Source organism: Charadrius vociferus, unplaced genomic scaffold (assembly GCF_000708025.1).
Source record: "Charadrius vociferus isolate BGI_N301 unplaced genomic scaffold, ASM70802v2 scaffold1077, whole genome shotgun sequence".
Lineage (NCBI taxonomy): Eukaryota > Metazoa > Chordata > Aves > Charadriiformes > Charadriidae > Charadrius > Charadrius vociferus.
Window position 1 is genome coordinate 1,276,079 of NW_009649168.1, and position 19,496 is coordinate 1,295,574.

At 46.9% G+C, this 19,496-nt stretch overlaps 2 protein-coding genes across 2 annotated transcripts in view; both read right to left on the bottom strand.

Annotated features, from left to right (window-relative positions):
• AMPD1 (adenosine monophosphate deaminase 1) overlaps nucleotides 1-9,848 on the bottom strand; it is an 11,962-nt gene extending 2,114 nt beyond the window's left edge. The window contains exons 1-13 of the mRNA XM_009888478.1: nucleotides 9,761-9,848; nucleotides 6,210-6,384; nucleotides 5,545-5,710; nucleotides 4,269-4,431; nucleotides 3,820-4,039; nucleotides 3,279-3,408; nucleotides 2,794-2,988; nucleotides 2,429-2,560; nucleotides 2,170-2,333; nucleotides 1,907-2,033; nucleotides 1,295-1,458; nucleotides 773-893; nucleotides 130-303 (exon numbers count right to left, since the gene is read on the bottom strand). Of these exons, the coding sequence (XP_009886780.1) occupies nucleotides 130-303; nucleotides 773-893; nucleotides 1,295-1,458; nucleotides 1,907-2,033; nucleotides 2,170-2,333; nucleotides 2,429-2,560; nucleotides 2,794-2,988; nucleotides 3,279-3,408; nucleotides 3,820-4,039; nucleotides 4,269-4,431; nucleotides 5,545-5,710; nucleotides 6,210-6,384; nucleotides 9,761-9,782 (1,953 nt within the window). The 5' untranslated portion in view covers nucleotides 9,783-9,848. The remainder of the gene's footprint in view (nucleotides 1-129; nucleotides 304-772; nucleotides 894-1,294; nucleotides 1,459-1,906; nucleotides 2,034-2,169; nucleotides 2,334-2,428; nucleotides 2,561-2,793; nucleotides 2,989-3,278; nucleotides 3,409-3,819; nucleotides 4,040-4,268; nucleotides 4,432-5,544; nucleotides 5,711-6,209; nucleotides 6,385-9,760) is intronic.
• A 7,227-nt stretch (nucleotides 9,849-17,075) lies between these two features.
• NRAS (neuroblastoma RAS viral (v-ras) oncogene homolog) overlaps nucleotides 17,076-19,496 on the bottom strand; it is a gene marked incomplete at its 5' end in the record, with an annotated part of 3,530 nt that continues 1,109 nt past the window's right edge. Inside the window, 3 exons of the mRNA XM_009888479.1 lie at nucleotides 17,076-17,569; nucleotides 18,247-18,370; nucleotides 19,201-19,360. Coding sequence (XP_009886781.1) covers nucleotides 18,251-18,370; nucleotides 19,201-19,360 — 280 coding nt within the window. The remainder of the gene's footprint in view (nucleotides 17,570-18,246; nucleotides 18,371-19,200; nucleotides 19,361-19,496) is intronic.

Here is a 19,496-nt window from a genome sequence, read left to right on the forward strand (position 1 = left end):
TCTGGCCGGCACAGCCCCTGCCTGGCGTGCGGACCCTCCGCAAATGCCGCTGGCTTCCGTCAGAAATGAGGCCCACACAGCCCCAGCCCCAGTGCCCAGACAGCAGGAGGGGATCAGCTCGCGCTCTACCTTGGTGTAATGAAACTGCATGGGGTCATCTGTAGAAAGGGACACCATGAGGCCCTTCTGGTGGAAGTCTAGCAATGGATTCTTCGCGTACTCCAGGAAGAGGCTGTTGTTGCTGAGTGGGGACATAGCAATGGGGATTTGGGCAAGGAAGTACAGATACTGCAACACCGGGCTCTGCAAAGATGAGCAGAGTTGCCAGGTTAGGGATAAAGTTGCTGCACCTTCCACCTCTCCGGGGTCGCTCCTCAGATCAGCCCAGTGCCCCGGCCAGGAAGTCTGGTGCACAGAGCTCATGTGTGCTAGAAAAGAGAGAGGCAAGCTAGCAATCCTCCAGGGCCCTCACGGAGCACAAGAGGCCAAGTGAGTTCTGGTTCAGTACTCGGCTGGCTCCAGTGATAACAGATGTATGCAGTGATAGGTCTGTGAGGCTGAACCCCTGAAAACTGAATACGTTTCTGAGCTACATCCTCAAACACACCTGGAGAAACCCAGAGAATCATGTAACATCTGCCTGAAGCCAGGCTGTCTGCACCAGTCTAAAGCAAAGGCATAATTAACTGTCAGCTACAGTGGAGGCCAGCTGTGAACACATTCTCCTCCTCTGCCGCGCCTGGGCTGCTCTCTGGCAAACCACTCCACTTACCTTCTTGAGGTTGAGACCATGGGAGATATTATCTGCTGTCATGAAGGCTGTAAGCAGATGTGTGAGGGCACCGGCTTCCCCACAGTGTGGACGGAAGAGGAACGTGTTCATACCACGCTGCCTAGGCATATGGAAGAAGGACTCAGAGCAAGCAAGCAGGAGGGTTAGGTGGCACACAATGCAAGATTCCCTGACTTCAGGTCCAGCTCTGCCCCTACCAGTGGGTTCCCAAAACCCAGCTCGACCTAGGACCACATTACTTGTTCTCTTTTCTCCTCTGTGCATGCAATAGATGCATCTCTGCAATCCCAAAGTCTTCACCCCAGCCCATCACACTTCCTACCAAGGAGCATTTGGATTGCTCTGGGACATGAAGCTCCAAACTACGCTGGTGGTAGAGCAAGAAGGGGCCCACTTCTTCCACACCAACAATCAAAGAGCTGAGACAGCTGAGACAGCTCTTTGTGGCCGCCCCCCTTCTGCCAGCCCATCACAGGTGCCTTAGCAGATCCTGGGCCTCACCTGCGTAGGTTGTTAAGCACCAGGATGTTGGCATACATATAGTATAGATAGTAGGTGTAGGATGGATTCTTCTCAGAAGTCCACTGCATTGGCTTTGGGCTTTTTGTGCAGAACATGTGTCCACTATGCTTGGATTCATCATCCACGCTGTCGAAGCCAGTGATCTGCTTGGCAAGGTGACAAAAAAGCTGCATCTCAAAGCTCCCCACCTCATCCTGCCCAGGTAGGCTAGCTCACCCTGCCATGCTGCAGCTTGCCATAGCCCAGCCGTAGTCTGTACCCCTGCCCCACCCAAGACGAGTCAGGGGCAAGGTTGCAGACCTTGCTCCTCACAGACCCTCAAGCTCTATCAAGGGCTAGAAACAAAGCTCACACCAAACCACTTCCCCAGGAGGTGAGCAGGCAGCATTTCTCACAGCCCCACAGCAGCCAGCTCAGGGAGTCTGATCCTTCAGCACTTGTGGACACACACCCCCTTTCCCAGAATGTGGCAGCAGGGTCACGAGCCCACTGATGACATTTTCCACATCAGGGGCAATACCCGATGTCCTGTGCACAAACAGGAACGTGGGTGCTCACCACACCCTGACAACATCATCAGGCGACACTCACATGACGTAGAAAGACACTCAGCTCTTTGTGGGCTTGAGGATTGACAGTTGCCTCAAACACAGGAATAAAGATATTTTCCAGCATCTTCTCAAAGTGTGGGAGGAAATTCTTAGACCTGAACACATCACTGTGGACAGAGACAGGGATTAGCTGCGAGCAGAGGAACAACATGGCCCACTGTCCCCATAATCCCTTCACGATAAAAAATGAGGTGTAGTGAGGCACTGTAAGGCACAGTGCACTCCCAGACCCACAGCACGTACTAAATCCTGGGTACTTGGATCATCCACTTCATGTTGGGGGAATAGACCCGATGTTTGTTGAACCAGTTGGCCAGCTTGGGCCACTCCTCAGCTGATCGCCCATAGATTGAGAGCCGAGGCTCCGCGTGCTGGTACTTGGCATCCTCCAGATCAGAGCCAACCTCCTGCAAACCAGAGCAGATGGTTGCATGGGGACCCTCCGGCTGCTGGGCACAGCAGCACCACAGCTTGGCTGCTCTCTCCTCCCCTGTATTCTCACCTTAATGATGGTAGCAAAGTACTCGCCATTGATAGCGTTCTCTGTCTTCAGATAGAGGTCACGCAGCTCACTTGCACCCACAGGGTTGTACTTGTCATTGAACTTGTCAAAGCGCTGAAATGTCTGCCGCCCCTGGAGTGGGATCAGGGGCAAATAGTACACTCACACACTGCGTCCAAGCGTACCAGCTCAGCAGGGACTGACCCAAACAACCCAAAATGGGAGAGCCAGGAGCTGCTACATCCTGCCACAAACACTACCATGCACAACACGTCGTGGCTACAAAGGGAGGGGAAAAGCCATGCCTACAGGGGTGGATGACAGTGACCCAAGAGTGGCCTTACAGTAAATGCCCTACCACTTACAGCATGGACGTCCAGGGAATCCACTGTCAGGTCATAGGGGTGCAGATTGAGCTGCTGGAAAAGCTGTTTCAGGGTCAACTGTTTGCCCTTGGCATCATAAACTACACGGTCAGCATCCACACAGTATGATTTCTTGATGAACCGCAGAAGATGCTTCTGGTTCATGCAGGCTGCAGCATGAATGTGTGTGTCCACCTGAGAAACCAGAGGGACATCTATCTAGCTTCAAGTTGGGATGCTCAGGTACCATCACAGGGAGGTTAACAAACCCCTCAGGTGAGCCCAAGTTGTACGGGGAGCACGGCTCAGCCCAGAAGATGAACACAATAGGCCTAGGCCAAGAGCAGCCCAGTCAGCACCATCCCGTTAGCAGGAACAATGTAGGTACCACAGACCTTGACTCTAATATCCAGCTCTCAAGAAGGGGAAGGCACCAAGACAGCTTGTCTTCAAGAGTCACTAGGGCTGCAAGCCTTGCCGTTTACCTTTCGGCAGTTGTAGAAGTCCCGGTGGGGGTTGTTCTTCAGCTCTTTCATCTCTTCCATCTCATTTAGCATTTCATGCACTTGGAACTTGGATGAGAGGAACTTCAGGCGCCGATGAGCGTACGTCTTACTAGTGAAAGCAAAGGGCAGAACAGTGACTGGGCTCCTTACCCCTCAACACAGGGGCATGGCCCATCAAACACAGGGATGCAGCTTTCACCTAGGTGGAGAAGCTCATGCTGGCCTGGACTGCTTCCCTAAGGTGCTTCTCCTGGCTCTGTTACAGAGCTTCAAAGGAAGGCCTGGCCAGGTGTGAGCATACCTGCAGGACATGTCTCCAACCCCTGAATGCTGACTTTGCTTAAGATCCCAATCAAGATGGCCGGCAAGGGCCAAGGACACTTTGGTAGCCAGCAGGCTGCAGGTATGGAATCAGCGGGTCCCCCCCTCCTCCCAGGAAGAGGAGAGGACAACCCTGGCTCTGCCCTGCCCGCCCTCTACCTGTGCGGCTGCGCCCAGCAGTGCTGGGCTGTGCACTTACACGGGCCCCTGTGCGATCAGGGCCAAGAGGAAGTTCATGTCATCAACGAAGTGCTCAAGGCTGGGGTAGGGCAGGTCCTTTGGCTCATTTCTTTCAACTGCTGCTTTGTCTCCATAGACGTAAACTACCCCATCCTTCATCTGGACGTGGTATCCCAGGTCCTCACCGAGACTCCCGGTTTCAAAGGGATCCTGTCCATCCTTCACTGGAGGGGTGAACACTGGACCAGAAGGAGAATACCATGAGGCGCAAGCTGCCAGCCAAAACCCCACAAGCCTGCCATGCTCCTCCACGCCACGCAGAGGGCAGGGACCGCCCCACCACAGTGACACTGGAGGGGCGGCCTGGGCAAGCAACTCCCCCGTGGAGCACTTCCACAGCCCTTTTCTGACTCACGCCCACCCCACGCTGAAGCCAGAGAGGAAAACCCTCCGGGTGCACAGATGTACCTGGGCCAGTGTCACTTGCCCTCCAGACCTCGCCTTCAATAGCACGCAGGTACTGAGATGGGGTCCTGGGGAACCTCTGCACAGATTGCTGCATGTGTTTCTCCCGGATGCACAGGGCACGGTACAGACCTTTGCAGACAACTTCAAAATCTTCCACTGTCACCTGCAAGAGGGCTGTTGCTGAACGCAACCAGGCAACTGGAACCTACCTGCCTGAGAGATACCCTGCGGCACCAAGATGTAAAGAGGACACTTTTGTTCACAGCAAAATACGTACCTTATCATCCCCTCCCTCACACTGCTCTGCCTGAGCAGGGCAAAGAAGGGATGATAGGCAAAGTCCTAGACATGGCAAAGGGAAGTTCCTCACACCAGAACCAATGAATTCCAGCTGTCATCCCCTCCTACGTTCCTCACTGCAAACTGTAGCTGGCACTGAAATGGAAGCCAGGCCTGGGCAAAACACTAAAAGCTATTTTTGGAGCCCAGGCTGAAACTGAAGCAGGACCAACAACATACACTGACCCAATGTGTCAAGAATTTTTGATTTACTGCACAGACAAGTGTTTTGGGCAGTCAAGAGAGGTCAGACTGGAGCAGCATGGGAGAATACCATGCAGCACTTGCAGCTAGTTACAGTCATGGCAGGAGGAATGTGCCTGTGCATGGAGGGGCTTTCAGCTTCCCCTAACTGCTCCTCTGTTCCTCAACTCCAAGCTGAGCAACCTGCTCCAGCCCCGTAGGGAGCGACCTGCCAGCAGCATCTCAGAAGCAGCAGAAATGTAATAGGAGGCTGTGGAAGAGGAGGAGGAATTCACACAGGATGCAATAGCAGTGCTGGTAAACTGGCTCTGGGTGACTGCTTGAGCAGGGAGGTTAGGGCAGATGACCCCCAGAGGTCCCTGCCAACCTCAACCATTCTGGGATTCTGTGACGTGCACAGATCTCAGGTATAGCTGTGTGCAAGCAGGAGCAGGCTGTGACACAATGAGCATAGCCTACCCTGCCATGCCCTCCCCTCTGCCCTGTCCAGAGAATCCCGTGGGAAGCATGCAGCACCCCACAGACTCCTCCTAAGGAATTCAGCTCCGGACCCTCCAGGGATGCCGCAGGGCACCATCAGATGCTCATGAGACACAACTGAGCTGGACGACACAGACTATCCTCGCTGCACCTGGTACAGGCTCCTGTGACACTGGGCACTACTGAGGGACAGGCAGGGACTAGATGAGGTGGTAGTCAGCACGGGGGAGGGTCTAGCCATGCAAGTACCTACCCCAGAGGCATAGTCCCCTGTGATCTGTACCCGCTGAAAGTCAGGCACAGTCTGGTACAGCGGGGAGGTAGAGATGACCTCATCAATAGTGGACAGTCTGGTTATAGACCTCTGAGCCACAGGGACTGCCAAGGCAATTGTCTTCATGCGGAACAGGCGCTTCTTCCTGCCGGGAGGAAAGCCTCAGGCAAAGAGCCATGACTCCATGGCCACATTCAGGTGCAGGGTCAGGGGCACTCACCACAGACATGTTCCAACTGTGCACAACATGAATCATCTCACCGGTGCTTTCTGAGCACCTTAAACAGACACTGCCAAGAGTAGAGGCCACAGCACACAAAGTAGTCACAGACTTTCAAGCATGGTTTTGGCAGTTGCATCTTTCCAGAGGAAGGTCTCCAAGTCTCCCCCTCCAACCACTCTGTGGCCATTGCCGTGCTGACACCCAGGGAACAGACCAGGGGGTGTCTTTCTGTGCAACAGTGGGAACAGCCAGAGAGGAAACCCTGAAGTACCTGCCAGATGCTCTGGGATTACCAAGGATTTATCCCATGGGTGTGGTGGGCTGTTTTCACTGGCCTCGATTTATGCTTTCTTCCAGCTCTGGATGGGGATCTGCAGACAATGCTCCTTTCCTACCCCCAACTGCCCTGGTTGTTGCTCACCGCTTTTCTGCTGTGGCAGAGCTCTCCTGAAGTATCATGTGCTCTCTCATTTCCTGGAGTGAGATGGGGCAGATGTCTTCCACATCAAAAGGAGATATCTCTTGCCTGATCTCCTCATCCTTCACCTCAGAGGCAAAGACCTTCTCTGCGAAGGAGCGCATTGCCTCATCCATCTCTACAAGGAGAAGGAGCAGAGTCCAGGGTCACACAGGCACCTAGTTCCCGGCCACCACCTAGGCAGGTGCCCCTCGCAGTCAGCTCAGCGCTCAGCTGCCATTGCCTTACGACACCAACACGTCCATGCTGCCTGGAAGACTGAGACACCTTCAAAATTTGCAATAAGCTTATAGAGCCTGGGCCACACAGAGTGGGCTGGAGACATACCCAGACACCCCCAGCACACCAGAAAAGGTAAATACACCCCACAGCCCAAGAGTAGTGCAAAAAGGCCCAGAAAGAAGCAAGGCCTTGGGAAGGGCACTTATGAGAGCATGCACTGGGGCAAGAGGGAAAGATTGGCAGAGACCTTACAGCTCTAGGAAGCCCAAGACCCACTTGCTCCACAAGGCATCCATCAGAATGAAGACGGAGGTATAGATGGAGATGGACAGAGCTGTCAGCCCCAGCACTTAGTTCCCTCTATCACAGTGCAGCTGAAGAGTTCCTAGCTAGGGAACCATCGTGTGGATTAGACCCCTCTCAGCCCATCACGTGCAGCATGCTGCAAAGGTGCCAGCTAATGTGGCCCTACAGAAGTCGCCATTCACACAAGGTTGGCTGGAGCTTTGTGAAGTAGGAGAAAGAAGATTAAAAGCCCTTCTACTGCCAACAAAATACCATAAAACAGGAACCCAAGGGCTCTTCTGGCAACATCTCCCAGACGTGTACATTTGCATAGCGGCATATGGGCACTAATGGAGCAGGCTTTGCCAGCAGTTGGCAGCTCAGCATGAAGCGTAGCGAGAATCGATGCTGAAAGATGGACCACACCATTGACATGTCAGAGAGGACATGGTCAGCAGATGAGGACCAAAGCAGAAAGGATTGACATGCATGGCAGAAGTGTGCCAGACCTACAAGAGGTTTTCAGTAATGAACGTAGACAGTTCTTTTCCCAGTTTTTGTTATGTTGGGGGGATCATAACAGTTTATCCCTGTAGCCCTGGATTTGCAGTTCCAAGGTCCTAGCTGTGGGCTGGTGGGGGGAGAGGGGCCATAACACAAGGGCTTCCTTTCTCTGCTGTTATATGGTGAGGCAAAAGGGCTTGTGCTGAGCTACAAACACATGGGGAAACTCTGGCACTGGGTCCATTTCTCAGCAGTGCAATGTCACAAAACCAGGATTTAAGTAACAAAAGTTGCTTGCTGTTGTAAAGCTGCTGTATCGTCAATGGGCCCCAAGATGCTTCTTAGAAGACAAAATGCAGGTGTTTTGCACTGTCCCATCATTGCCCACTGTTAGTGTCTCAGCAAGAAATGTTTTCTGCTGACACATAAGGCCTCAGCAAACATGAAGTAAGAAGAAGAGGGCAGGAGCACCATGTTGTGGACTTCAGCCTGAATGAAGGTTGTGAAGCATTGGCTCTGTCCCCTCATGGATCAAATCCACCAGGAGCAGCAAGCCTTCAAAAGAAGTTATTTTAGGCTGGATCGCTGTTTAAAGAAAAAAAATAATAAAAGCAAACGCCCAAAACCAACAAAGGTGTGAATAGGTGCAAGGGAAATTGCAAAATGTTTCACTTCCTGCCACAGAGGAAAGAACTCCACTAAAAAAAGTTTATCTCCTATGCAGGAGCTCAGGCATGCTAGGACAATATTTAACAAATAGCAGCTTTATATATCAACGGTCCAAAAAGCTGAAACCATTCCATGAAACAGTGAGGAGCACAGCTGGCACTGCTGAGAAATAGTATCTTCTTGAACTGCTGTAAGATGACCATGATCATGTAACTGCTGTTTGTTTCCAATGATCATGTCTAGGCAGTAACACAGCAGAGCATATACAAAGTCTAGCAATACTCACCTTTGTCTTCTGCTGTTTGAAATAAAAGAGAAACAAAATAAACCCAGATGTGATCAGCCCTTCAAAATCTAAGCCTTTTTGCCTAAACATCACACCAGTGATTAAAAAGGGATTAGTAAAGTACAAGTTTAGCCAAAGCCTTCCCCTTACAAAAGAACGAGCAGTACTTGTCACTTTGTTCAATATAAAGATGTAAGTTCGGTGTTGACTGTTCCATGATACAGCCTCGGCGGTGCGCACATAAATGAACCATATTGCAGATGCCATCCAACCTGAGACTGCCGTACAGCAGTTTCTGGGTTTTCCTACAGCTGTCCAAGGGGAACAGCATTTTCTAGAACACAGATCACCTCAGACAACACTACAAACAATTAACAGACACCTAGTCATCTAATAAGACTGAGTTGTCTTGGAAGGTCTCTCCCTTCAGCTTTGTCCAGGCACAGGGATGCAGAAGAGCATAGGAACTATTTATGAGGGCAGAACAGCATCTCCTGCCTGAATAAGAACGCAAATTTCAGTGACTCCGAGCACTGGGGCTGCTTTGCTATTTTTTGTCCATGACTCGCCATCCTTTGTGAAAATCAGGGTGGATGGTCATTTCAAAGATGCTGAGTTTCATCCTCCTGCTGTCTTTGGTCGTATCTCCACTTATTCACTAACAGGATCAGACAGCTGAGACAACGCAGTTCCACAGATCTTCGCTCCTGGTCATACAGTGCGGCATCAACATTTTGGGGGTGCAACTCGTGCCCTTTCCATCTGACCCAGAAAACTTAGTCTGGAGCCGTGGCATCACAAGTCACCAGCTGCTGACTTCCTGAAGTCCAGACTGCAGAACATACTCTCCTGGCATTTGAACTCCACATACTCATTTGCAATCTAAGCATCCTAGAAATGCCTAGTTTGACCTTTCATCTCTTTAGTGGATGAAAATTACACTCGTGAAGGTCAACAAACTCCCACTGATGTTGCAGGGCCAGGCTTTAATGCTAGCCTCACGTACTGGGACAGTGACTATCACACCACACAGCACTGCAATTCTAAACGTGCTCTTATCAGAACTATTTGGTGCTGATATTCTTTGGGGCTCTGTAAAGGCAGTCACACATCCCTCTGTACTGTTCTGCAAAGCCTGGCTTGCCCTGTTCCTGCTGCCGGGCTTGCCTGCCCCATCCCCTTGGGACTGCAGCACCCCACATCTTCTGAGCTTAGTCAGGCTGACCAGAGACTCCTGAGATCCCTCCAACCCCTTCCACAGCGATTTAATGGTATCACTACAAGATACATTACACTGCAGGAGGGACAATATTTTTCTTCAGTACGAGCAGAGCAAGATTTAAACAATAATGCTATTTCTTTGCTGCGCTATCCAAAAATATCTCTAAGCAGGAAGAAAAATGGTTAAAGCCCCCAGCGAGGTCCCCTGGACGGCAAGGATACCTACCACACCATCAAAATCCTGGAGACTGCAGGCTAACAAGCCTGCCCTCTGGCTCCTTGTCTCACTAATTGCTTTCAGACATACCTGGAATTCTCACCCGTGACATCTTTCCAGCAAGTTTGCAGAGCGTGAAGTAACACCTTATTGTAACAGAGCACAAGTAGGTAACTGACTGCACAACAGCCTAACACTAATTTTACTCCTTCCCCTTCCCTGTAATTAGACTCTCCCACTCTAAAAGGAGAAGGGAGGTCGACTATAAGACTATTTAAAGTGCAACCACAAGCACTTGCACTGAAACAGGTGAAACCAGGGCTCAAATTTAACTCTTTTTTTTTCTTGTAGTTAGGATTTCATTTTACATTTAGTAGCATTTCAGCTGTTGCCTGGCCAGATTGCTACTTCCTGGGACAGTTGCAGCTTTCTAAAGTGGACTGTGGAAGTCAGTCTTTTAGGAGAGACTAAAACTGCTGTCTTCTGTGCTGGACAGTGGTTTAAAGGAAATCCCTAAGGCACAGGGGTGATGTTTTCATCAGAGCAGGAGCTGTGGATAGGTACAAATGATGTGCTCTCACCAACCAACAGGCTATTCAGACAAGATTTTTCCTGAGAAGGATCTACTGCAAAGACTGGATTTTAGCAACAAGAGTTGCACAGATGTCCTCGCATCTTCCCAGCTGAATCGAACAAACAAACAAACACACAGGAGAGTGCAAGGAGCTGTATTTTGTTCTTGAGCTTTTCAGGAACTGCCTTTATAAAAATGTGTATCATAATAGTCAAGTGATATTCAGTTCTGTATGTAGTGAGCCATAACCAAGGCATCTCTAGCGCTTAGTACAATCCAAGGTGTGGCAAGAAACTCCTCCCTTAAGCTACAACCAGGGGTCTGGATCCGACAGAGCAGAGTATCAGTTTGGGAAGTGCATCTTGGCTGTTTTAAGTAGATTCTCTCTAGCATGCAGGCATCGAGGGCTGTACCCAGTCCTTTAGGGTCTCCTCAAACCTTCAGATCTCTCGCATGAAGTTGGAAAGCAGCTCCTATCTGAAGAAAATGACCAGAATTCGAAGCGCCCTGCACGTTGCCAGGGTAACTCTGAGCTTCTGACTCAGCTTCCTGGTGGGAAGCAGTAAGCCTCAACAGGTCAGGAGGATACAATAGTTTTGATTTGAAAGAGAGTCTTTTTTCCTGTTTGTTTATACTTCACTTCTTGATGGAGTTGACAAACTGCACTGAAATTAGGACAAGTCAAGCAAAGCATTCAGGCTACAGTCAGCACTTTCTTGCTGCTGATTCAAAAGGTGACTTTGGTCATAACATTGAGGGGAACAGGAAAACTAGCACCCCTGGAAAAGACAACGTTTTTTGGAATTATACGTGCACATAATGGCTTCCTGTGCTGTATTTTCTAGGAACAGGTACGAAAAGGCCTTGTCCCAGAAGGCGGCTGGAATAAGTGAGTCACTTGCATAATACATAGAGCTAGAAATAACAAGTCGCAGATTTTGTCCATAGGTGCACAAGAAGCTTGCGGCACAACTAGTCAGTGAAGTCAGATGAGCTGAGACCTGGAGCAACCAGAAACTCTCTCTGAAAGATCACTATTTGATGTGCACAACTTCAAAACATCCTGCATTACAATTAAGAAATTCTCCAGAATTCAGGGAGTTTTAGCCCCAGTTCCCAGATATTCCCCAAGAATATAAATTGATTGCCTCCTTCAACATGCAGAGATGCAACCCGTAGGGCAAAGCTGGAATGGTTACAGTCTTGGTCTCTAATACCTGGTCTCCTCTCTCATGCTGATGGTAGTCTTCAGTTTCTCAATTATTCTTGTCCTTACTCATTCCCCAGTTTGTGAGCCCCCACACCACACTCTTATTTAACTATTTCATTTAAGGTCAATAAAAACTGGCTCCTGCTTTTTTTGCTGTCCCACAGGGACTATATCTGCCCCTAACCTTCCTGCATATATCAAGAACTTGGGACTCACATCTGAAACCAAAAATAACCTTTAGGGTACAGAGGTCATCTTCCTCAAGAGGTCTCTTGATCCCCTAGCTTTTTAAATCACAGGGTCAACTTAGTTGGGTTCATGGTAGAAATATGAGTAAAGCTTGGATGTGCTGTGCTAAAGTTAGATCTACCTAAAGCCTCTTTAAACTCAAGTACTAAATACAAACGAGTCATCTTCCCACTCTCTTTCAGCTGAAGAGCGAGTGTTTCACACCCAGAGGTTTCAGAGTGGCTCTAAAACCCCACACTTTTATCTCTGATCTGCCTTCATTCCACCTAGGTCTAGTCAAAGGAAAATGGCCAAACATGCCAGAAATTTGGCAGCTTAAGGTATTTAGCAGGATATTCCTCCAGTTCACCTTGCAGAGCAGCCGTATGACAGGGGTGGCTGTCCAAACAGAAGCACAGCGGCAAGTTTTGCTAGAAAATGGTTTCAATTCCTGAAGAAGAAAAATATTAACAGAGAGGGGGTAATGTGGAAGCTCACAAGGTCACTCCTTGCCGTGCCGTGCCTTTGACCAACAGCACCTGGCACCAAGAGCCTCAGCAAGTTCTTCTCTCCCCACATTGCTCTTAGTCACTCCCTACACAGATTCCTCTAGGGCTGTTTAAATCAGCCTCTGTTCCAGTAGGCAACTAAAGTCAGTTAGTCCTTAAGGTATGAAATAGTTCCTAGGAACAGATTGTTACGGATAACAATCGCATTGGAGGAAAGCTTTCCTAATAAGCCAAGAAAACCCTTGCTTTTAAGCACTCGTCTGTACTCATATTCTGAATCTCTCCTTTTGGAACAGACAGCAACTACTGCAGCTTCACAGTGCAAGTTTTATACCCATTACTAGGAGCCTATTTGTACGTTCCTTGCACAGAAAACAGGCTGGACTCTGGGTTCCAGAGGCCTGGCACAATGTCTCAGGAGAAACACACTTAAAGCACATTTACTGTGTTGTCCAAGACAATTTGCCTTATTGCAGGAGGAAAGCCAACGGGGAAGTATTTTAGAAGATGGAATTAAGCAAAAGGAGTTAGAAATCTGTGTGCGGTCACAGGACCATGATCTCACTGCAATTACTGAGACGTGGTGGGATGGCTCACGTGACTGCAACGCTGTCATGGATGGCTGTGTTCTCTTTAGGAAGGATAGGCCGGCGAGGCGAGGTGGTGGAGTCGCTCTTTATGTGAGAGAGCAACTGGAATGTATCGAGCTCTGCCTGGGAGCAGACAAAGAGCAACTTGAGAGCTTGTGGGTAAGGAATAAGGGGCAAGGTAATATGAGAGACACAGTTGTGGGTGTCTATTACAAGCCACCTGATCAGGATGGGGAAGTTGATGAGGCCTTCTACAGACAGGTGAGAATCGCCTCACAATCACAGGCCTTGATTCTCATGGGGGACTTCAACTACCCTGATATCTGCTGGGAAGGCCACACAGCCGGGCACGTACAGTCCAGGAGGTTCCTCCAGTGCATTGATGACAACTTTTTGACTCAGGTGGTGGAGGAGCCCACAAGGAGAGGTGCACTACTGGACCTGATACTGACAAACAAAGAGGGACTGGTGGAGGACGTTAAGGTTGGGGGCAGACTGGGCTGCAGTGATCATGAGAAGATAGAGTTCAGGATTAAGTGCGGTATGCACAAAATAACAAGTAGGGTTGAAACCTTAAACTTCAGGAGGGCTAACTTTGATCGCTTCAAGGAATTGCTTGGGCAAATCCCATGGGAGAGGGCTCTGGAGGGTAAGGGGGCTCTAGAGAGCTGGCTGCTATTTAAGCGTCACCTCCTCCGAGCTCAGGATCAGTGCATCCCAAAGAGCACATGAGGCAAGGGAAGGAGGAGACCTGCATGGCTGAGCAGGGACCTTCTGAAAAAGCTCAGGTGGAAGAAGGGAGTTTACAGTAGGTGGAAGAAGGGGCTGACTGCTTGGGATGAGTATAAGAATACTGTCAGGGTATGCAGGGGTGAAACGAGGAAAGCCAAGGCAGCCTTGGATTTGAACCTGGCAAGGGATGTCAAGGCCAATAGGAAGGGTTTCTTTAAGTATATAGGAGGCAAAGGAAAATGTGGGCCTGCTGTTGAATGAGACAGGTGCCGTGGTGACGGATGATGCAGAGAAGGCGGAGTTGCTAAATGCCTTCTTTGCTTCTGTCTTCACTGCTTGGGCCAGTCCTTGGGAGTCCCAGACTTTGTGGGTAACAGATCCCGTGCCCAGATCACTACCACAAAAGAAACAACCAAAGAATTCAAAGTTTATTCTTTAAAAAAGTTATTTAAGAAGCAAAATAATTTACTTCAATTCAAACCAAAAGAGATGCATTATTGAAAGCAAATAATTATACAAAGTAACAACAAATTAGCCCTTGGATAAAAAGTCCAGATCCCAACAGTTCCCTACCATCCTGGAGGTTACACACAAACAGTCACGCGAGGCTTGGGGAGTAAAGCAGGACCACATATAGGACCAGAATGTAATTCGAACTCCCACTACTCTCCTTCCCTCCATAGGCCTAAAGTTGCTTGAAATCCAATTATATGTCATTGAACTGTACTAAAATTATGATGACTTAAGCATCATGGTTACTATCCAAAGTCCTACTTGTGACAGTAAGAACAAAATTTGAGCGCTGTTGTTTGAACAAGACCACGGAGTGGGGACACTACCAGTAACAAGCCAGAGTTACACGATCTCATTAAACAGCTGTTCTCAGTCCATAATAACAGAAACATTTCTTTCAGTTATTGGCATTTGTCATTTTCGAACAAGAGCTTTAACCATTTTCAGTGTTTTACCCCAAAGTTGTTTATGTCCGTTCTTCCCAATCAGGATAGTAAAGTCAGCTTAGCCCTAACACCATGTTTTGCTGTTAGTTCTAAGTAACAACATTTGGACTAAATCTACAAAATCACCCTTTCCAGGGATCTTGTCTTGTGCAAAAAATTCTGTGCTTATCTTCTAAATAATTTTCCCAAAAGTTCTTGGGGTTTTATCCTTCCACAGTTCTCTCTCAGTTGCCACCAAACTCAGGGTTCTCTTATATAGATAGCTGGAAACAAAGTACAACCATTTCTTTCATACTCATGACTAGTACACCACCCTGATTTTATATCACTCACTAGATTTGAACCTAAAATAATGCACTTCGGAGTACCACTTGTGTAGGTCAGCTCTGCAGCATCCTAAAAGCTGATGCATCCTCTTCTGTGGTTCCAAAGTTGAAACACATACTGACCTATCCTTACCAGCTCTTCTTCCCTTGTAAGATTTTTATGTAGTCCAAGAGAAGGGGAACACCGAAGAGAAAGTAGATGAATTTGCTAGTTCCCACACAATTCTGAGAATTCACAACTTTTGGAGTTACAGCTAGTACATTTTTAATGACAATCAGAACATGCCACACAGCGTAGAGAATTATAATGATGAATCTCCGTCCAAAAGAAGTACATTTTCCATACTTGGCCTTCAAACATCAAATGCCAGCTGCAAAAGGTTTCCCATGGCCACAGGCAGTCATGCTCTGAACTCTGCAGTCCTGCTTGCCAGGAAAGAAACTGTTTCCCAAATAATCAAAAAACTTAACATCTACCCAGATGACAATATCTCACCATTCAAACAAATTGCAAACTCCACACTGCTGCCTTTCCAAAATGCTGAGTCTATGTGACTAGATGTGTATCCCAAAAGCTATCATTTTCCACACGTAATTTTATTAAGTGGACAACAGTGAGTGACACATTTTTTTAGAAGCAGACAGTCATCTCCTGCCACAGTACTCAAAGAATGCTTTCACAAATAGTTTCTCTTCTTGCACCAAACAAAAGAAAAACGCTGCTTGCTGATTACAGGCAGAACAGCTTGCAGTGATGGTAATTCTGTCACACTTAATGTGCACGCATGAGATCATCTTCAAATGAATTCAAGTCACAGCCAATGCTATCTATAATGCTGCCCACCACTGTGTTTGTTGTTGGAAAATAACGTTTTATGTAAAAATATTGTGGTTTTAATTCTTATCAGTATCACATCAGTTAAGGGTAAAATAAATTGCAAGTAGTACTTATAAGGATTATCATAGATACAGAAAATGTGATTGATCCTCTTCACTCCAAGAACAGAATTAAGAATGTAAGTAGTGAAAGAAGCAATATTAATATTTCTTCTTTGACTATTAACTAATTTCCATTTGAAATTGAGAACTCCAAAATAAGATGAACCTGATACCAACAAACTGAAATTAAGCCTCTTGCAATTTCTCTGCTCACGCTGGTTCGGCAGACTGACTGAATGCTCCCTCTGTTGGCTGAAGGCTCATTACTCTCCCATCAGATAGTAACTGGGAACTCAGCTTTGCTGTGGGATATGCTGTCTGACCACACAGAACAGAATCCAGCAGCAATAGTAGAAGGAGGGAAGACCACAGTATTCCAAGAAACACTGGTAGGTTTTGCAACCGTGACCACACTGGTACATCCCAATTATATGAGGTGACAATCTTTTGTTCTAGGAAGAACTCACACAGGTTATGCAGTAACGCTCTCGTACTTTGAGGCTGTTAGAACAAGCCCAGAATTCCCATCAGTATACCATACACGTTCTGCGTAGTCATCGCTGAACTCACTTCCTTCCTCATTTTACAAGGGGGCTGCAATCAGAAGCTAGCTCCATTTTCTGTTACAGCTTATTGCCTTCTCCCCTCAGTCTGGACATACCAAGTCCGTGACCCACTGCACCGAATACAGTCAATCTGAAATCCCGCACTTCTTCCCTGACAAAGAAACTCTCCAACTATATTTTACAGAGAGACATTTTGAAGAGACTACGTCTAAAGCCTGGTGGTAAGAAAATAATTCAGAATAAAATAATTTGCAAGTTACAGACAGAGCTGAATAACAGCTGTCCAAACTAAGTAACCTCCAGTTACTAGATTAACTATTGAGAAGCTGCCCATAAATGTTGGCAGTTAATGTTAAAAATGAACAGCTGACTAATTTGGTCCAACTTGGAAAAGGAAGAGATCTGAATGCTGCAGAAAAACAATATAAACAGTTCCACCTATAAAGAAAGTAAAAAACAGATGCAGTATGTCCCCCTCTCTAGTTCAAGAGTCTCACAAGTGCCTGCTGGATCTTCCAGCCTACAAATTCCTGGTTTAGTATCCTGTCAGGCAGAGATCACCCACACAAGACTTGCCTGCTGAAGACAATGAGCTCCCAAGAAATTCCAGTCCTTGGGGTTTCCCTCAACACATGGGAACAGGGGACAACTTCAAGTCTTCTTAGCAAACAGGCACTTAAGTTAGGAAAGATATCTCCTTTTTATTACAGAAAGTGAAGATCGGGTAAGTGGTACTCCTGGCACAAAGGAGATGTTGCAAATATGCTGTGCAGGTGCGCAGACAGCAGATACCAATCTGATACGTGACAGGAGCATTCATGGTGGCAAAACCATTTCTGACATTACCTGCCAAGCAATGATTAGTGCCACGCCTCTGACAGCACTGCAAATCAGAATCCAATAGAAAGGGGACAAACATCACTTCTAGTTTTTACTCTAGAGGTAAAGTGTCATCTTTTTCACAGCATTTAGTCTCTATAGTTCACTTTTCTTGTGACTGGTTTTCTTCTTTAACAAACCCAGATAACACAGTGAGAAGAGAAACCCAGTACATCAAGAGATGCGACTGCTCAGTTATCTGAGCAAGGAGGTAGACGCCATAGATGTTCTCTTCAGATGGAGCACAGAAAAGGACCTTGTGCTAATCAACTGGTACCAAGATTCTGGTCACTGGCACCAAAATACTGCAGGGCATCAGCATGAGATGCAATACAGTAGCATCAAGACTCGTCCAGCAGCTACATCTGAACCACGTATTCTTGGCATCTGCAACAGAAAGGCATCTCTAATTAGCTGCTGTCCACCTTTGTGATGTGCAGTGCAACAGCGTAGTACAAAGTCCTGAACTGGTCTACCTGTTTTTACAGTGATAAGCAACATCTTTTAGGTAACTGTTGAAAAGAATTTCACTCATTTGGGGAACTCATAAATTTCATTACTTGCATTATTTTATTTGGTTAATTTTCAAAAAGTGCATATTCCAGAGAAACACAGCCCAAGATAAGCTGCGCAGAAGTCAATCTATCATCAACAAATGGCGACTGCAGAATTGTGCCCGCTCCTCTTTCTAGTTCAGGTGTTTCTTGTGTACTAGACAGAAATTACACATCCTCCAAACAGTCAAAATGGTTTCCCAAAGGAAGGAGACACTGACAAGAATGATACAGAAAATCACACAATTACCAGTTCAGTGGAAATCCACAGGCTACAGCCAAAACGTTGTTGTGAATACTTTCCTTTTCTTAAGCTTTGCTCTCTACTTAGAGAGGAAAAAAAAATTGTTGGAGAAGTAATTAATTGTAGGATCTAAATCTCTGGATATCAATGGGCTGTATAATAAGGAAAAAACCCACCTATAGCAGCAAGTATTTCTAAAATATGCTTATCAACAACTGAGAGACATACAAACAAGAAGCTAATGAAAAACTTAAATTACAGCTCACCTTGTCACATCACAATGCAAGACAATCCCATACAGCCTTGATTCCCATCTTCATTGCTGTTGAGCTTTTTCATCCGGTACTGCCGGATCTCTCTCACCAGTGTGTAAAAAGCATCTTCCACACCCTGAATGCAAATGATCCCGGTAAAGTATTTTCTTTCCTGAAGCTTTTGAGATCACTGTTCTTTCCATCACAAGATCCCTTAACATATTTGAAAGACATACTTCTACAGGAAGAGTAGTAGCCACCTTATCCCATAGTTCATAATAGGAAGAAACCAGCACTTATGTCCCAAACTCTCCACTTACACTCTTAACTCTTCCTCTGAGGCAAACATCCAGGGTAACAGCCATTAAAAGAAACAAGGCAAATTGTAACTGTAGAGAGGTTCCAGACAGAAAACAAGAAACTTCTTGACTAATCACCTCCATGTTGAATTCTTAGAATTTTCTGTATACTGCTTAGTAACTGCACCCTTTCTGCTTCATTCCACACTGATGTAGGTAGAACACAGGCTGACTGGACAGAGCCACATATTCAATGCAGCTCTGAAGAAGTCTATTAGTCCAGTCTAGGGAATTCTTCCTATAAACATAATCTCATAATTGGCCTTCATTAAGAAGCCAAAAAAACCCGAACAAGTCTGGGATGACTAACCGCACAGTCTGACCACTTCTCAGCAAGAGCAGATGAGGCTCTCTTCTTCTTACAAACATGACCCATTTGAAAGGAAGTCAATACAAGCCTGAAGTGATTTGTGTACCGGCCGAGCCCAGTGATAAAAACAGAATTCTTTCAAGCTAAGAGTGAGTGGGGAAATAAAAAGCTAAAAATTGCAAATGGATTAAAAAATGCTTACTCCTGTAGGTATGAAAAAAAGTACATGGGAAGATGTTAGGCCATTCTACATTTAGCATACAGGAAGAAGTCGGACTCAGAATGTCAGCATCTTACCTGTCTTGTTTTGGCAGATGTCTCTATGAAGGGGATTCCATAGCTTTTTGCTAATTCTTGAGCCTGTTTTGTGTCTACTGTTCTTGTGGGCAAATCACACTTATTCCCAACTAGCACCATTGGCACATCATCTGAATCTTTCACTCTCTTGATCTGTTCTCTTTAAAAAGACAAATAAAAAATAAGTTAGGAACTATTTTCCAAATATAAAAGCTGGTTTAGTTTAGTTCAGTATTCAAACCACCTTGTGCTACAAAAATATATATTAAAGATGGACAGGATCTCAGGGGTTCAGC